General features: G+C 39.8%; 1 protein-coding gene across 1 annotated transcript in view; it reads right to left on the bottom strand.

Annotated features, from left to right (window-relative positions):
* Window positions 1-3,239: 3,239 nt before the first annotated feature.
* The window catches only part of LOC102206305 (protein jagged-1b), a 60,353-nt gene continuing 46,679 nt past the window's right edge, over window positions 3,240-16,913 (bottom strand). Inside the window, exons 7-14 of the mRNA XM_005742117.2 lie at window positions 16,594-16,713; window positions 16,120-16,233; window positions 12,628-12,741; window positions 8,719-8,832; window positions 8,294-8,340; window positions 6,497-6,673; window positions 4,515-4,665; window positions 3,240-4,432 (exon numbers count right to left, since the gene is read on the bottom strand). Of these exons, the coding sequence (XP_005742174.1) occupies window positions 3,996-4,432; window positions 4,515-4,665; window positions 6,497-6,673; window positions 8,294-8,340; window positions 8,719-8,832; window positions 12,628-12,741; window positions 16,120-16,233; window positions 16,594-16,713 (1,274 nt within the window). The 3' untranslated portion in view covers window positions 3,240-3,995. The remainder of the gene's footprint in view (window positions 4,433-4,514; window positions 4,666-6,496; window positions 6,674-8,293; window positions 8,341-8,718; window positions 8,833-12,627; window positions 12,742-16,119; window positions 16,234-16,593; window positions 16,714-16,913) is intronic.

Raw genomic sequence — 16,913 nt, 5'->3', positions numbered from 1 at the left:
ATACAATGCTCGGTGTCCTTTTGAAAAATTATGAATAAATATTTAGATTGATTAAATTGGGTTTTTTAGATATAGTTTATACTTTGCTATGATAGTTAAAAGTTTGAATAAATGTAGTTCTTTTTATTGCTGAAACTGAACAGTACCTTATTCCAGCACAAAGATTAGTCTTTCCAAAAAGCCTTCCTTAAACTTTAACAGGATAATATATGTGTTTTATTTTGAACGAAAGATTGTGCACATTATTTACATTATCTGTTGGCTTCATAATGAAAGTTACATAATAACTCAGTATGAAAAACGGCTCAGTGGTTTTTAAGGTTGTGTACCGTATTTGGCCACAAGATGTCCCTGTAAGACAGGAGAGATGCACATTTGAAGTTATCACAGTTAAACAGAGATACTTTCAAGGAACTGGCAAACTGTGTGTGAAAACATTTGTGGTAATCCAGCTAAAAATAATTAAATTTATCTTTTTTTCCTACAAAGTATTATGCCCCTGTACCAGTCTGTGACTACTTTATGTGCACCAGGACATGCATTAATGCTGCTCTAGTGAGAGTCACTCAGTGTTTAAGCCATATATTTTCTTGTATTTGTGGATTTGTCAAACTCTCCTGAATCCCTGTCAGAAATACAAACCCAGGTGCCCTTGGGTCAGTGCATCAGCTGCACATGTGGATGGGCACTAAAATAAATCCTTAAAGGGAATCTGGTATATTCATTTTAACTACCACATTTTTCTGTATAAATCAACTCTTCTGGAGTTGCTGATTTTCATACATACATACACACACATTGCATACATTAAAAAGCCAAGGCATGCACTATAGCTGAACTTTACATCATGTATCTATATTGTTATCTTTCCCTGTTATGTATATTTACTCATTGTGTGTCTGCCTGTGTTTTAAGCTGAAAGCTAACACACATCATTTTGTTATGTGACTACAAAATGATCATAAAGAATCTTCAACTCCTCTTATTTATCTCATGCTGATATTTGTCGCAGAGTCAGAACGGAGCTGAAAGTGTCAGACCTGGATATGACTGAGTTTAAGACCATTTTAAAGGAATTAGAGAATAACTCTTTTAGTCAGTGTGACTGCTTTTAATGTTTTGCATATTTGAATATCAGTCATATTTCTTCCTTTACTTGTTATATTATTTTGTGCCTAAACAGGTCTCTCCTTAGAAGGAGATTTTAATCTCAATGAGACTTTTACCTGGATGAATAAATTATATACAATACCTTTTATTTATAAAAGTATATTCTATCTCTCCAATGTGCTGTAATCACACAGCTCCTTAGAAAAGTAACTTGGATCCATCTGGGAGGGATCAGACTAGAGATGCTACTGCTCCGCATGGAAAGGAGGTTTGCGAGCATGTCTCACCGGGAGGAGGCTGGAGGCAGACCCCGAACGCACCAGAGAGATTATATCACTACAGTTTAAATTACTGTAATGCTTTATTTGCTGGATTATCCAAACGATCAGGATGACTTCAGCTTATTCAGAGTCCTTTCATCTGAAATCTGAACATATCATCACAGTACTGAAGTCAAAACAGGATCACTTCTAAATCCTTCTACAAAGGTTTGAGTCCTAGGAACATTTCTCAGTGTCTATAATGCTAATAGACCTCTAACTGTGTGTGTGTGTGTGTGTGTGTGTGTGTTTTAACTTGTATTTTATTTCTCTTGCAAACTTGACTTTGTTAGGTTTTAGTACTTTACGACAATAATAATTAAATGTACTATATGAAAAAAATGACATTAACATTGAGATGTGGATTGGGCTTCTGTGCTCACAGTTGGCTGTCAACCAGATCACAATATTTTATCTTTGTCCATGTTAATAGAACCATCCAGCACTGTGAAAGCATATATAACAGAACCTAAGGACAAGCATTTAACACCTTCACACTGAGGAGCAGTGACCTCTTGGCTGAATCTGAAGCTTTCTAATCTGCTGGCTGGGCTTTGACATCCTGCAGAAAGAGGCTTGTACATATGCACGTATATGTATACGGCTACGTTTGTGTGTGTAAACTCTATTCTCTACATTTCCTCATGACCAGCATGGTTACAGGAAACCATGTTCATTTCCAGCCCACCGCTGTTTGCACAGGTCAGAGGTCACATTTGTCACATCTATTTGCACATTAAATGTCTATGCTGTGACCTTGGAGCTGCTTACACTTGACAATTTTTTATATTTTAGTAACACACAGCATGCATTACTGTAATGATTTAGGTCAACATAGACTGTCTGATATCTGCAAAAATGGTTACACTTAACTTCAGTCACTGCAGACCCATTAAAAACAGAAACTTTAAGTAAATATTTGCCAGTGTTTCCAGCATTTTGACCAGCAGTTTGCACAAACCCACTGCTCTTGAAACTTACTGTTATTATTATTACTTTTTTTTTTTTTTGCAGCCACACATTTATTTTTTAGGAAAACTGGGGTCAGTCAGGTGGTCTCCAATATTTTCCAGGCGCCGACAGCATCAGAAAGAAAAGGAAACTAGTGAAAGTCATTGTGTATACGGTGACTTACAGACCTAGTCATTGTGCCTGTGCTCCAACACGAAATATCCTCTCATGGGACTCTGTCAGTGATTTATAAACAGAAAGCTTGGTTGTGACATCTGAAAAATGCATACAAGGAGACAAGGAACTAGACGAACTGATAACTCTTAAACAAATATAAGTAATTTAAGACTAATGTTGCTATTCCAAAGCTTAAAAATAAGCTTGGGTGCCTTTTGTTACATATACTGTTATGGTCAAAAGCAGATCTACAGAGACTGAGGCGTTATTATCGACTAGCACAGCTTTACATTATTCACAGTCCTAAATCATTTATCTTGTCATCTTTAGCTCCTCCCTCTTTATACCAGCTTTCCTCTGATTAGCTGCCCCTCAAAAACAGAAGAGCTGAACAGCAGTTGACCATGTTAGGGTTGTCGGCTCTTCCTCTCATTATTCAGACCTAAGGAAAAACTGTCTGGAACAGAGGGTTTAGAGCTGTCTGAAGCCTAAGCTTTTGGCTCACAGGGATTATTTTGGACAACTAAACCCTGGTGTTTAATAAAAGGTATAAAAGAGTTGGTAAATGCACTTTTATTACATTCCACATGTGCTGGTTGCTCCAAATGGAAAGTATAAGGGGAAAAACAGGGGACAGTAATACAGTGATACTTCCAGAATGAATCACAGTACAAAAAGGGCATCAATATGTACAATATTATTTATGTACAAAAACAACCATGTTACACACAAGTATGATAAAAACCATACATCTCGGGCAAACTGCAGTATTACATGACAAAACAGGCATCAGTGTATAGTTTTAAAAATGTTCTCAGGAGGCTTGCAAGCGTTTGGTTCAGGAGGATGCACTTTCACTCTAAGCAGAGTGAAATGTTTCCCCTCTCACAAAAACTAACTATATCCAGTCTTTTGTTCACTCTCACACACACTTACACACAGCCACACACACAAAAAAAATGTTAAATAGGCATCTGTTCACTGATCCTTTCTGTCAGTGGAGGTTTGGACAACAGTCAGATGGCAACACCGAACAGGAAATGTATCGGGACTCAAATGGAGGAAGATCCTCTGTTTACTCTTGACAGTTTCACAGGCACTCAAAGGCAAGTCTGTAAGTCTTTAAGTTTTCAGTTTACTGTTGAGTCTTTCAGCTCAACTTTATGCCTGTGCTGCTTTTTCATGGCCGTTAAGAAGGTCCAAAGATGATGGCGAAGATGCTCTTTCGACCCCTCCGCTTAGCAGCCTTTGTTCCTCTGGTGTCTGAGCACAGCCATCTGTGTTTATAAAGGTCAGAGGGTCACCTTTAATTTTTATATCTGCAACATCGACACAGTGCAAGTAACTGGAGACGGGGTCCTGTGAGCAAAAGAGTGCTAAGGACGCAAAGTAAATTTAAAAAACAGCTCCTCAGGGCTTTAAAAGGTCAGCATGGGGTCAGACCTCCAGCTCTTGGTTATCTGCATAGTGGAGGCGGTTCAACTTCTCCCTCTCCTGGTTTGAAATGTCCAGTTTGGCAGCATGTGCTGGCTTTAGTGCTGGGGAAGGGTGTGAAGGGGCCGGGGAGGGTGGTAGGGTCAGTTCAATCTCCTCGTAGCAACGTGAGACGGGGGCAGGGGCTGGAGGGTTTGTGAGAGGGGCGGCAGCGGGCAGCTGGGGCACCGGACGGTCCACGTTTCTGATGAGGTTGACAAACTCCCTCTGGTTGTTGATGCCTTCTTCCTGCGGGACAGCCTGCTGCTTTTTCCGCTTCCGATGGAGGTGGGACAGGATGAAGGCGCAGGAGGCACAGCCACAGACCGTCAGCAGAGCTAAGACTCCCACCAGGATCATGTAGAAGCTCAGGCCCCCGTGTGCTGAGTCAGACATGGCGCCTTCAGGTGTGGAGACGTCAAAGATCAGACCAGAGTTCATCAAGATTTTATACGTTTAAAGATGCACAAGTATTTGTCTCACCTTGACAGTGGTGACCAATGCAGGGATTTTTGAGGCTCATGCACTCGTCACCATAGTTACCGTCAGGACAGATGCATGTGTTCCTGCCATCTATTATGTGACACTGCAGGCCTTGTTGACAGGGGTTGGGATTGCACAAGTCCAACACGACCTGAAATATTGGAAAAACAAAACAATAAGACAGTTAAGAGATATATCCACTTCTCTCTAACCTCCAGTGAAGTTTCTGATTGGATCTTTAAAAGATCTCTTCTTACTTCACTTTCAATGCTAAAACTCAAATGTTCATTCATAACCAATTAATTTTTTTTAAGTTTTAGCATTTTTAAACTTTTTGGTGTAAAATTTCATCCTAATAGTGTGACTTCTCCTGTAGCTCAGCAGGGATTGTTAAACAAAAATAAATAAACAAACAAAAATGAACTTGAAAGTTGAAAGACTAAAGACACTGGATATATAAACCTGAATATTTTAGATTTGTTGTTTTACGTAAATACTTGAGATTTTCAACTAATCACTTTACAGTTAACAAATTTCGGCATTAAACTTGGAGCTAAGAGGGCTCTATAATATTATAAAAACGTTTATTTACTGTTTGGCTTTTGTTAAAAAGTTTTACTTCTGTGGACTCTTTAATGTACTTCACTTCTGATAGGGCTATACATGCTCGAATCATGTTTATTCTTGGTATAAATAATAACATCTGATGTGCTGTCTATAGTTTTCAATCCATTTTTATTCTGTATTTTATTTTTAATTATAAGCTTGTTCTACATTTGTTCATGATATCATCGCCTGTTTTATTTATACTCAGGTCCATGTCCATGTATTACTCTTTTTTAAAAGTGATTTTCTGGTTTTGTTTTGTAAAATATCTCCATCCACATGAAAAAGAAAAAGGTACAACATTAGGTTCTATGCAACATAAATGTTGGCCAATCAGAAGGCTGCAGACGATAAAACCGCACAGTCTGATGTCAAAACAGAGATAAAAGTAGATAACGTTCTAAATCTAAATCTTCATTTCAGTTGTTGTATGTGTGGACATAAGGCTGAAATCCATAGACTAAAGCTATGTTTACCAAATGCCAGTGTATGTGTGGACAGCGCGTCGCCCCAACCAATTGAACTTGAGATTAGCTGCATAATGCGTTTGTTACTGTGCTTTTCATTTACCTTTGCAGTACATTCAGCACTGTAAATATTCAGGTTTGTCTTTCTGGAACAGGTTTAAATACATATTTTACCATTGTGTAACATGAACTTCTGATAAAGACTAAATTTTAAAAATCCCAATTTTTCTAAATCCATCATATCGATTTTTGGATTACTCTTTTGAAATATTCTCTAATGTCATGCACGCTCTCTGTGCACCCACACATCTATTATCTTCCTCTGATCTTTCTGTCATCCTCATTAACTTGCTTTCACCTCTGATACATTTCTCACTCTGATTGGCTGCAGAAGGGTCACTGGCATGCATATACAGCTAGAAAAGGTGGAGCACGGAGCTTGCTGGTTGGCATCTCAGTACCTCGTCTCCTGATCGTTGTCAGCACTGGTGATGTCGTTCTGCTGCTTTTGTTTATGGGTTGAGTCATGTTTTCGATTTTGGTTCTGTTATTTTAGGTTATTAATATTAGTTTAGGGGAAAATGGAATCTGATGGCTCTTTGTATGGTTGTTTCATGATCTTCTTCCTCTTTTGTTTATTTTTGCCAGGTTTTCCATTTTCCTCATTCATGTTTATTCTTTGTAAGTAATCATATTTACATTATTAAAAGTATATTGAATATGAGCAGCTTTCTAGGCTAGATTATGTTAGGTTCCCTTGAGTCTTTGATTTAGAGACTGTAACATCTAATATTACCTTGTATGCCTGTTTCATCTTTTTTACTAGAAATTATCTTCACACATTAGTTCAACTAAAAAAAAACATTTAGTTTTAATTATTTAAAAAATGATTAAATTAGGTTCTCCAACCTCACAGAAGTTTCCAGAATATCCAGTGGGGCAGTTGCAGGTGACTGTTCTTTCATCCTTCTCCACACACTGCCCTCCGTGCAGACAGGGGGCGCTATCACACAGACGTTGGCGATTTTGGCAGTGTTTTCCAGAGAATCCAGGTGGACACACACATCTGGACCCTGACACCTGGTCCTGTATGGGTCAGAATATACAGTTGTGGTCAGATGTTCACAGCCACTCATTACTGGCATGACTGTCATGGTAAATTTGTGCTTTTAATGACTTCCTTGAACTGTTCTTTTTCCAGGCTGATGATTGTACAGCATCTATCTTTAATGACTTTAAAAACAGGAATTGGGTTTGAATTTAATTCTGGGTTTTCTCTGATACACTCATGCTCAACTATATGCACACAGCCCCATTAATATTTTGGTTAATTTCACTTAGCAAGTTGTACCTCAACCAAATACTTTTGTTAATCATCAACAGTTTGACCACTCTTCTTGGCAGATTTTATAGAGTTCATTTAAACTGGTTGGTCTTCTGGCACAGACCTGGCTTTTAGGAATGGGGACTCCATTCCAGGAGCTTAATGTCAGCCTGCTTTATCCAGTCCAAAACCAATTTTGATGTGTGCTTAGGATAATTGTCCTGTTGGAAGACCCAACTGTGTCCAACTTTCAACCATCTAGCTATTGATCTGAGGCAAAGTTAAAGAATTCACAGGTCGTTCTTCCTCTTCATTATTCCATCGACTTTGTCCAATATACCATTACCACTTGTGGCAGAAGAGCCCCAAAGCATGATGCTACCACCTCCATTCTTCACAGCTGGTACGGTGTTCTTAGATTTAAAAGCCCTCACACCTGAAGAACATATCTCCTGGGATTGTGGTTCAACCTTTATCTGACCATACAACTTTTTAAAAGAAAGCATTTGATTTGTGTTGATTTTGGAGCAGGGGCTTATTTCTTGGTTGGCACCCTCTTAATTCACGGTAATGTAAAACTCACTTCACTGTGGACTCCTTAGAGCTTCACTAACTCCCGTGGACGTTCCCATTGTCGTGAGTATTCATCAGTCCAGTGAGTGCTGTTTCTTTTTATGTTGGCTAGTTGTAGTCAATCATGATCAGTAACAAGAAGTTAACAGGCCTCGGTCTTATCAAATTAATTTTCAGTACCACTTATTAAAATATTTAATTAAGTATACATCTTAGCTCTTGTGGATGAGAGAAAGTAGAAAATAAATTCAAACAGTTGTACAATCATTGAACCCAGGAAAAGAACAGTTCAAAAAACCTTAAAAGCCCCAAATTTCCATGACAGTCATGCCCATGATGAGTGTATCTAATCGTCTGACCACAACTGTGTGTAATTTATATGTGTGACATGACGAAAAGAGCACTGGGGAGGGTTACAGAGGATCTGCGACAGGCAGAATAATATTTAAGAGAACATTTAAGTTAACCTAAAGCACAGCAGCTTCAAAACTTTGTACTGAATAATATCTGACATACAGGGACACCTCCAGACTTTTTTCACTGGGGTGGCCATATGGGGGCCACTTAAAATATTGGAGTGGCACATGGTGTGGTGGGGTGGTCCCCCTCTCCCCTTTGTGGCGCCCCTGCTGACATGCCTAAAAGCTCATATTGAATATTATATTATATATCAATATTTTTGCTTGAAATACTGAAAAATGATCAAGATAATGTGAATGCTGAGTAGTGGAAAACTTAAGACGAGAACAACGAAGCAGGTGCAGAGACTGTAGGCAAATTAGACAGAGATTGGCAGGCAGGAGTCTTACCTCACAACGTCCACCATTCAAACACAAACCCTGACAGCTGCTGTTCCCTGCAGGGAAACGAGGAATGCCACATTAATTTCTCCCACAAACACAGAATATCTATGATATCTATGAACTTTGTAATCAAACATGTTCAAAGTGAAGGCAGAAGAGACTAAAGTTAGCACAAAGCAACAGGAGAGAACAGCCAAAAGAGACCTTTACATAGTGTTTGTTGCATTTTCAGTGCACTGCAGTGATACGCTGTGAAGGATGATTGATGAAACTGGAGCTGGAGTAAAATGATTTCCAGCCCACAGGGAGTCAGACCTGCTGTTTAACGGCTCTTCATGGTTTACTATCTGTCGCAGGATTGTCTCTTCTCTCTTTACTTATAAAACGATTTTCCTTCTTCTCGTTACTTTTTTTCATCCTTGTGCACTTACTGATGTCACAGTTAGGCCCCGTCCATCCAGGAAGGCAGTCACACAGGTAACCTCCGATCAGGTTGCGACAAGAGCGGGCGTGGATGCAGATACTTGACTCACATTCATTGTTGTCTGAAAAAAAAACCCAAAGAACATTTTATAAATTTACATTTTGATAAAATACCTCCTTAAAAGTACCGCACACAGTTTACAGCTTTCAGTGCCTTCTATTGAATTACTAATCAAAAAGTTATTAAAATTATTAACTTTGATAATATAAAAACATATCTGGGCATATATTATCACTTTTACACAATGGAAGCACAGGCAACATGAGGGGATCAAAAAGGAGCCACTTAAGGCTGATTCCAGATATATAAACATATGTTTTTGTCTATCAGAAACACAAAACACACTAAGACAGTTGATTGGATAAAGGTTAACACAACATTTAAGTAATAAGAAATTAAACATTTGAAGCCTGTTAAGATAAAATCTCATTAAGGTGATGAGATGAGAAACATTTAAAGCCCAGATTAGTTTTATTGATCCTTTTGGGGAAACATGTCTTTTTTTTTTATATCAGAGGACATGTCTGTGTTTTTTATTCATTTGTATCAATGACTGTAATTCAGTTTGACAATCAGTTACCAACACAAATCATTTTGGGGATTACGCAGAGAGCTGTCTCAGGTGGCCCTGGTTTGTGCCAGTACTTTTCCCTCAGAACAGAAGACCAATATTAATAAAAACAAAATTTGAGCGTAACCTTGTTGGAGAACGTACAAACAGCACCGCACTAATTCAGTGAGATAAAACATCACCTAAATCCCTCCATCTAAGCGTCGCACAGCCCACAAAACCCATCAAATCAAATCCTGCATGTCTCCCACTGAGTTCAAATGATCTTTACCCACCATTTAAACAGTTCAGTTTTGCACTGGGTGCTTGAACCTGGAAGTGGAGAGTTGCTGGGCAGATGCATGTCAGCAAAAACCTCGCAGCATCTTATTTGTTTATGCACAGAACCCCCTGCTTCTTTAAGTTTATCAGTGCCTATTCCCACCCTCTGTTGTTCTGGGAGTGTTGAAGCCAGGAGCCCTCGAGCGCTTGGCTCCAAAAGGATAGAAGGAGGATTAGAAAGAAATGCTCAATGAATAAAGAGGAAGTAGTGAGTCAGTTATAGGTAATCTAAACCATTTACCGTCAGCCAGAGGCCTATTAGGATTTAGGTGGGGGTGTGTGTGTGAATATGGAAAGGCTATCAATGGTAAGAGCCTGAGGATCCATCCTGCTGTGGGAGAAAATGGGGGTGCAGAAATCAGCTATAAGCGAGTGAAACTGATCAGCAAGTGTAATTGACTTTTACTGTTTCAGGTGCTGCTGATGCTCTGCTCATAGGCTCAGGCTATAAAGAGTTTTATAACATGTGTCCAAACACTGTGTGTGTGTGTGTGTGCGCGCACGTGTGTGTGTTGTACTGTGAGCCATTGGCCCGTGATGTGGAACTATGGAGGATCATCAAGTGTCAGAGTGACATATCGCTGTAACACCGAGGAGTAGGAGAGGCTGTCATCCTGAAATATGTCTCAGTTTTTACTTCATCACCCCAAAGCCCAGCATGTGTATATATACTGTGTGTGTGTGTGTGTGTGCGTGTGTGTTTGACCTGAGCCCATACAATACTCCCTCTGCTGTAGTATCTAACACAACAACCCTCTGGGTGCAGGCTTGTCAATATGAGCAAATGCAGCCCAAAGAGACGTGACGGTGCATTAAGAGGCTACTGATTCTCAGGCAGCATGGGTTGATGGGAAAATTAACATGCTGCTGGCTTTTCTGCCTCTTTAATTTGTGCTTTAAATTCATATTTAGCTTCAAGTGGAACACAAGCGTTCCCAGCTTTTTAAAACAAGCTCAGATTGAATTTGTTCTCAGAGGATTTTTGTTTAAACTCCTATGAATAGTTTCCTTTGAAAATAAGGATCTCTGATCAGTTGTCTTGTTAGTGACACTTTTCCCAAATAGCTTGTAGATCCTGATCCCAAACGAAACATATCCGTGCAGGTTAATTCCCAGTGATGGCAGCTTGTCTGGAGAAGTACAGATTTAGCATTAGCAGACATCATCTCTGCACCCTAAAGAATAAAAATACACTTTTACACTTGCATTGCAGTCCTGAACCTTTTAAAGTATTAGATTTTAATGTTTTTTAAGACAACGATGTCAAGATGTCAAATGCACATACAGTACTGTGCAGAAGTCTCAATCCACCCCTCATTTCTTTATATTTTTTGAGCCAAGGTGCCAGACCAATAGTTCTTAAAGATCTTCCAACTATTTCAACACTTTTTTCACTTGTACTTGAAAAAACAGGGACAAAAGGCTGAGGTATGCCAAATTACCCAAGAAATGGACGGAAAAATCAGTGGCATGTACGGAGGAGGTCAGGATAGAGGCACAACAGTGAGTGTCTTCAGCCATCCCATAGTTTGGGACTGCATTTCAGCCAGTAGTGTTGGCAATCTTGTCAGATTTTGATCCACCATGGTATACCATCCGAAAAGCATCTGATTGGCAGGAGCTTCATTTTTCGGCATGACAATGATCCCAAACACACTGCACATGCAGTAAAAGATTGAAAAAACACAGTCGTACACTATCAGTCCCCTGAGCCCAGACCTTCAACAGTACTTGAGCAGTTTGGGATCATCTTGACTGGAAACAGAACAAAAGGCAGCCAACATCCAAAGAAGAGCTTTGTCCTTCAAGAAGCCTGGAAAACTAGTCCTGAAGACTATTCAAAGAAATGACAAGAAAGCTTTGCTAAAGCCTAGATTATATTCTACTGAGAACTGACGGCCGAGTAGTCATTCCTGTTACCCTTCTTTTGTCATGTGTAGTTGGTGCATTATAATATAAATTGTTGTGGACAAGTCGGAGGTTTCAAAACAAATATGCAGCCATGTGGATGTTCACATCTACATGTGGATGTTAGTCCATCATTTTGCTCAGATGATCCCAAAAAATAACCAGCTGAAAGCTCCAGAACAGTCAAGACTATTTTCTCTTTTGTGAAATCAACAACACTTCAGTTCACAGACAAAAAACACTTAAACTACTCAGAAAAATGGAAACCTGAGTCTCCGCATATATGAAACAACAGCAGGTGCCCATGAGCAGATACTAACTGGACCTTGTACCATTAACCTGGTCATTATTTTCATGAACTGTGATCAGTTTGAGTAAAAGAAATTCAACAAAAATGTGATATAATCCAACTAAAGTCAATAAACACCAACATGATTTACTATTTGTTCTATTACTCTTTTATTTATCCACTACTGTGGTATACTGGCCCTGTGCTGAAAGTGACTATATTTATGCAAACTTTACAACACTAGTACATACCAATCAGGAGGTTGCTAGGCAACATGATGGAGTCATAATGTATCATAATATTCAAGTTTTATAAATAGAAATTAGACATTATTATGAAACGAAATTGGTACAGTGGCTTTTTTAAGGTGTTGTAGGTGCAGAGATGCTGTGGTGTTGCGGTCAACACATTCACCTTACATGCAAAGTGGGCCCGGATAAACAGGGAGGGTTCTGTAATGAATAAAATCTTTGTCAAATCAAAGAAGCAGATCAGTCTGGTCTGAGGACTCCTTGGCAGATAAGGCAGCAGCTAAAAACACATAGAGGTGCATAAATGCTAAAGAAAAGGGAATTTTAGCCCATTGGTATGTGGTTTCTAGGCAACATGTAGGCGGGATAGATAAGAACCTTCAAGGGCCTAAGATATACCTGTGTGCCAAGTTTGATTGCTTAGCTCCTGATTGTGTGGGAGGAGTTTGCAGACAGAGAGTAATTTGTTGTATTATAGTAAGATAAAGAAGAGCAGGCATACGATGACCCACTGACCCAGCTGGCACGTCCTGCCGGTCCATCCAGGTGGACAGAGGCAGCGATAACCTCCAGGAGCTTCTTCACACGTTGCTCCATGGCCACAGGGGCTGCGATCACACTGCTTCACCGCTGAGAAGACAAACAGAGAATAATATATATGAACTTACTGGCCTGTGTGACAGGAGCGTGAGTGAGAACATTAAGGAGGCAGCTTGTGCATGTGTGATCTGAAGGGTAGTATTGGTGTGAGGAAGCTTGGATGCTTTCGTGTTTTTGTTCTTTCTGCTGCTCTGGTTTCTGTGCAAACAGTGATGAATACAATCATCTCAAATCTTTCCCAAAGAGGAGGAAGGAAGGAGTGCATTTGAATAAGGGAAAGGATGGCAAAGCCGGGGGTTGGACAGAAATAAAAATGAGGCTGCCATGTGTGGTTCTACCCGTCTGACAAGGAATTTAAAACAGGAAAAACATCACATTCAGACAAAGAGAAGCTCCCCACTTAGGGGTTAACCATGCATAACTTAAAGAGGGCATCATAACTTTTCCCATGCATATCTCTGTGGTGTACATCTCTGTCTCTCTCATAACCTTTTTTCATTTACCTAACCCTACAGAAGAACCATTTTCCATTTTCCTGACCCCGAACAACAATAATCCTGCCAAGTTAGCGGCACATCTCCAAAAATGAGACGGAGAATTCATAACAAACAAAGAAGCCTTTAATTAATATTGGTTATATATATAAATCTAGTCTGAAAACAAAGCTATGTTGTGGTTTTGGTTGTCATTCCTTGCAAGCCTAACAATCTTCTTGCTGTATGTTCCCTGGAGAGTCCCCCCCCCGCACAACACATAGCCTGCAGAGATAGGCCGCCTCTCTGACTGTTAATCAAGCGAGCAACAAACAACAAGAGCAAAAATAAACAAAACTTTTATTCCCCCGTTCATCCCTCTGCTCTCACTCTTTGATAAAAATGCTTTCTGCTGAATTGTTTACATGCCACAGCGCTGTTTATCCTGCACGAGGTGAAAGCTGAGGATGTGGAACTGTTCTTGTTTACAGACAGCTCTGAAGGACCATAACCCGTGTGATCCAATCTCACCTGCCGTCACGCACACCCACCCACCCACACACACACACACACACTGCAGACCACACGACCAAGAAACCCAGACTGTTCTGACAGCTCTGCTCAGCTTGACCTTTAGCCGCGTGCAGATCAAAAAATGTATGCGGCTGAGTGAGCGGGAACTAACGCAGTCTTTAAAAGCATTTAACCTACAAACAGACATATATTTAAGTGTGGTTTACTTGTATTACACCAAACCATGATGTTAAGCAATTCAAAGAGGCATCAGGTCCTCTGTGCCTGTGAAGGAACTTTCTATAATGAGTGAAAAAATAAACCCAAAAAAAATAACCCAAAAAAAAACCCAAAACAAAAAAAAAAAAAAATCCCCTGATAACATCAGAGAAAGACCAGATTACAGGATTGGGATCATGGGAACTATACAATCCAGCATTTCTGAGCTTGATGCATACTTGTGATTGTTAGTGGAGATATCTCCGCCTGTCTTTCTTTTAAGGGGGACAGTGTCTGAATATAAGGATGAACCGCTACGTTTAATGATTTGACATCTTTCATACTCACAAAAAGAAAAAGAAAAACTGTGTTTATGGGAGATCAGAGGGGGGGGGGGCACCTCTATTTTCACCATGGTAACTTGCGCTAACCACACAACCGGAGACCAGAGTTTGGGTTTTCACTGGGCTAATTATTTTCCAGACAACATGCTGTAAGCACGAAATAGATAACAGGCACCCTCCTGAGATGTATCCTTCCTAGCCTCACTGAAAGGAGCCCTGCAGTGAAGTTATGTGCATTCGGTTGATGCAGAACATGAATATCTTTTTTTATATTCTTGCTCCTTTTTTGCTGCCAAGTCCATTTCACACCGCTGTAATTACAGCTAACAGAGCACAGATTTGAAAATGGATTTGTCTTTTGTCATTTATGTCAGAATGGCTTTTGCTCTCATATTTTTGTGCTTTTTAGCCTTTGTATGGAGTTAATAAAATAGTGGCGAGATAACGGGAAAGCTGGGAGTGAGACCAGCTGCAAACCTGAGCCTCTGCGTTAGCTTTACAACATATAGGTAAGCTGAGTGACCTAAACCAGCACCCCTATTGCAGAATTACATCTTGTCCTGATTTGCATGTCACAATGATTACGTTTAAATGAAACTGAGCTCTAACACACAGCTGTAACAAGCCACAGACAGGTAAAAATATTTTGATTTTGAGTGTATTTGTAATTGTTTAATTAAGAACTATTCTACATAGTGTATGTTTTGTATATCTTTCACAGGATTTTGGCCACCTGTGGTTGTTTAAAATGTGCTACTGTGCTAATTTTGAGTTGAATTGACTATATCCTTCATATTTCTCCAAACCTGTGCCTCTAAACTCAAGGTTGTCAAACTCATTTTACATTGTGAGGCCACTTTGATCTGAAATGGGCTGGACTAGTAAAAGTCCCCTTTCTCTCACTGTAAAGGTGTTTAACTTAACATTTCATTTCTGTCCCATCTTGATACAAGGAAAAGAGGTGCAATTCACCGATAGAAAAAAAGCTGTAAAACATCTAAAAATACATTACAAAATTCAGAATTTATGCCATTCGTTATATTTTCCAAAGCCATCCAGTGGATCAGATTGGAGTCTTTCCCAGGCCGATTCTTCGTGTTTGACACCTGGAGAAGCAGAGAAAGCCCGATGTCGTGTTTATCCAGCAGAATCTGAGTCTGAATAAACGCTTCAGCATGTGTTAGAGGAGACTGCATGTCACAGCGCCCTTAAAGGCTGCTCTTGTCTTTGTGCGATTAAAGTAAAGACAGTCTGGCTTTGCATATTTTTAGGAAAAACATCAGACTACTGTACCGTAAACTGACATCCACATAAGGCCAAGAACAACAATGCCACACCAATCCAGAACACAACTGTGTATTGTTTTTGTGTTTAGCAGCAGTCTCAGCTTACATTCACTTGGCAGACACTTTGCTACTTCTTATTTTTTCACTTTCACGCACATCGCAAGAGAACCGGATGTCACTCCACAAATTCCCAATTATGCGATTAAAGTAATCACATTACATGGGAAAAAGCTCACATGAGTAAAAGACCTGATAATAAATACCTTCAAATTACTGCCATTAAAAAAAGAAACAAAAAAACATGTAATAATTCACAGTGCCACCTCTGCTTATATTAATGCAATTGCTTCCACACACACACACACACACACACACACACACACACACACACACACACACACACACAAACACACACACAGAGGGAAAGATGTTTAGGCTAATTTAACTTCCTCTGTTGCATTGATTAGAGTCACTTGCTGGCTTTGATCCAATAATAACCAATCACAGACAATCTCACAGCGCCCCGGCCCCTCAGCTCAGTAAGACACGAATGTGAGCAGCATCGACAATCACCATCTGTGCAGGTGTGTCCAGTCCAGCCTTCGCTACAGATGCAGCTGAACCCTGTTTGGTCTTCCACACAGGTCGCGCCGTTCATACACGGGGAAGACAAGCACGCGTGTTCCACTAAAGGGAGGAAGGAGGGGAGGAAAGTGTAAATGAAAAGCTTGTTTCTCTCATAACGGTTATTAACTTTGACAAGCAATATTGTGGAAAAATGTGAATGGCTTATACAAATATAATATAAATAAACTAGAAAACAAACGTTGAAGTAAGAATGAATTTGTAGAGTCACACGTTACACTGGGGTTAACATGTGTGCATGTAAAGACTACTTATAAGTAGGAATTTTCTAAATAACTCCAACAATTTATGATATTTCCTCCTTGTGCCACTCAGTAGTCTTGGCCATCTCTGTGCATCTCTTACATTTGTGTAAACAAACATTACTGAGAGCACTTTTGCTGTTTGTTGACGTTGACTCACCGATGTCACAGTTGCGTCCTCTGAAGCCTTCCTGGCACTCACACTGATACTCGTTGGGCTCTGTGTTCGTACAGGTCCCGCCGTTTTTACAGGGCTGATGGGTGCCACAGTAGTTTAGATCTGAACCCACAAAAAGCTGCGTTTAGTTTTTAGATTTTAGCTCACAGCAAAAACAAAGTGACATAGGGGCGAATAGAAAAATGAATGAGGATGCCTTAGTCTGACTTTATTTCAGGTAAACATCCAGCGAACACACACACACACACACACACACACACACACACACACACACACACACACACACACACACACACACACAC

Source organism: Pundamilia nyererei, unplaced genomic scaffold (assembly GCF_000239375.1).
Source record: "Pundamilia nyererei isolate P.nyererei 1_Seehausen unplaced genomic scaffold, PunNye1.0 scaffold00117, whole genome shotgun sequence".
NCBI lineage: Eukaryota > Metazoa > Chordata > Actinopteri > Cichliformes > Cichlidae > Pundamilia > Pundamilia nyererei.
Note: the sequence above shows the minus strand (reverse complement) of the source record. Positions and strands in the feature narration are given on the sequence as shown.